This window comes from Cariama cristata, unplaced genomic scaffold, assembly GCF_000690535.1.
Source record: "Cariama cristata isolate BGI_N322 unplaced genomic scaffold, ASM69053v1 scaffold31600, whole genome shotgun sequence".
NCBI classification, from domain to species: domain Eukaryota; kingdom Metazoa; phylum Chordata; class Aves; order Cariamiformes; family Cariamidae; genus Cariama; species Cariama cristata.
This window is the reverse complement of record NW_009594612.1, coordinates 1-1,103: the sequence shown is the minus strand read 5'-3', so window position 1 is coordinate 1,103 and position 1,103 is coordinate 1. Positions and strand designations below refer to the sequence as shown.

The window sequence follows — 1,103 nt, the reverse complement described above, 5'->3', positions numbered from 1 at the left end:
CGGCTGGATGGGAACCTCCTGAAACCCCCCATCCCCTTGGACCTGATGATGTGTTTCCGCCTCCTGCAGTCCGTGGTTTTCTAGCCCTGCCCGGCAGCATGCCTCTCCCAGGACTTGGCTTTGCACAGAGACTCGACCCCCGTCAGTGTTTGACACTTGGGACCCTCTTTGCCTCCCTCTCCCCCTGCTCACACCCCATCTCCATCCCTTTTGCCTTTCCCCCTTTCCTGCCCTGCAGTGGCCGTGGACACGCGTGACGTGCATCCTTGGGGACCACTGCCTGCAGGACAGCACCATGTCGCAGCAGCCATCCCAGGTCGCAGCATCAGCCCTGGGTGGCCGCCACGCTCACCCCAGTTCCCTGCCCGTGGGCCCTGCCCTCACCCAGGCCAGCCCTGGAGCTGGCTCTGTCTTCCCCTTCCACCCGCCAGAGTTTCAGGAGGTCGGATTCGGTCCAAGCCGAAAGCATCACCAGATGGAGCTGACGAGGGAGCCCAGGGGCCACCTTGCTGCAGGACTCGGCTCATGTCATTGCTCCGGGTGGCTGCACCCAGAGAACCCGCGATGTCCCTGAGGAAAAATCCCATGATGGAGGTGGAGCAGGGATGCCCTGGGCTGGTGTGCCAAGGGTGCGGATGGCCACCCTGCAGCCTTGGGGCGCAGGGCGATGCCAACCGGGCGTACCGATGGCGGGTGTCTTGGGGAGCAGGATCCGTGCAGGAGGAGGGTGGCCGGGTCTGGTGCCGGCCGGCAGGACCGGCAATGACACCTCACGGACAGAGCCACGTCCCAGAACCCCAGGTGAGGGACATGCTCCTCCTGCATGGGCCCTCCTGGGGGGCTTTGGAGTTGGCTCCGCATTGCTCTGGAGGCTGAGGGGCTTCTTCCCTCACGGTAGTGTGAATTTGGCAGGAGGGAGTGGGGAGGGTGTCTGGCCCCTGCAGCTGGAGCTGAGCTCTCCTGCGCCCTGGGTGGGTTGCACCTTCCCCGCAGCAATACACCACGCACCCTCCTTTGCAAGACCACCCCCCTCCTGCAGCCCCCTCCTCAACTTTCATCCCTCCCACGTTCCCCCCCCCGCACCAACCGTCCCCGGCCCGCCA

At 65.2% G+C, this 1,103-nt stretch overlaps 1 protein-coding gene across 1 annotated transcript in view; it reads left to right on the top strand.

The window, feature by feature from the left end:
• Window positions 1–84, top strand: part of PRELP (proline/arginine-rich end leucine-rich repeat protein) — a 3,458-nt gene extending 3,374 nt beyond the window's left edge. The window contains exon 3 of the mRNA XM_009698692.1: window positions 1–84. This exon is cut by the window's left edge and continues 7 nt beyond it. Within this exon, the coding sequence (XP_009696994.1) occupies window positions 1–84 (84 nt within the window).
• The last annotated feature ends 1,019 nt before the right edge of the window (window positions 85–1,103 follow it).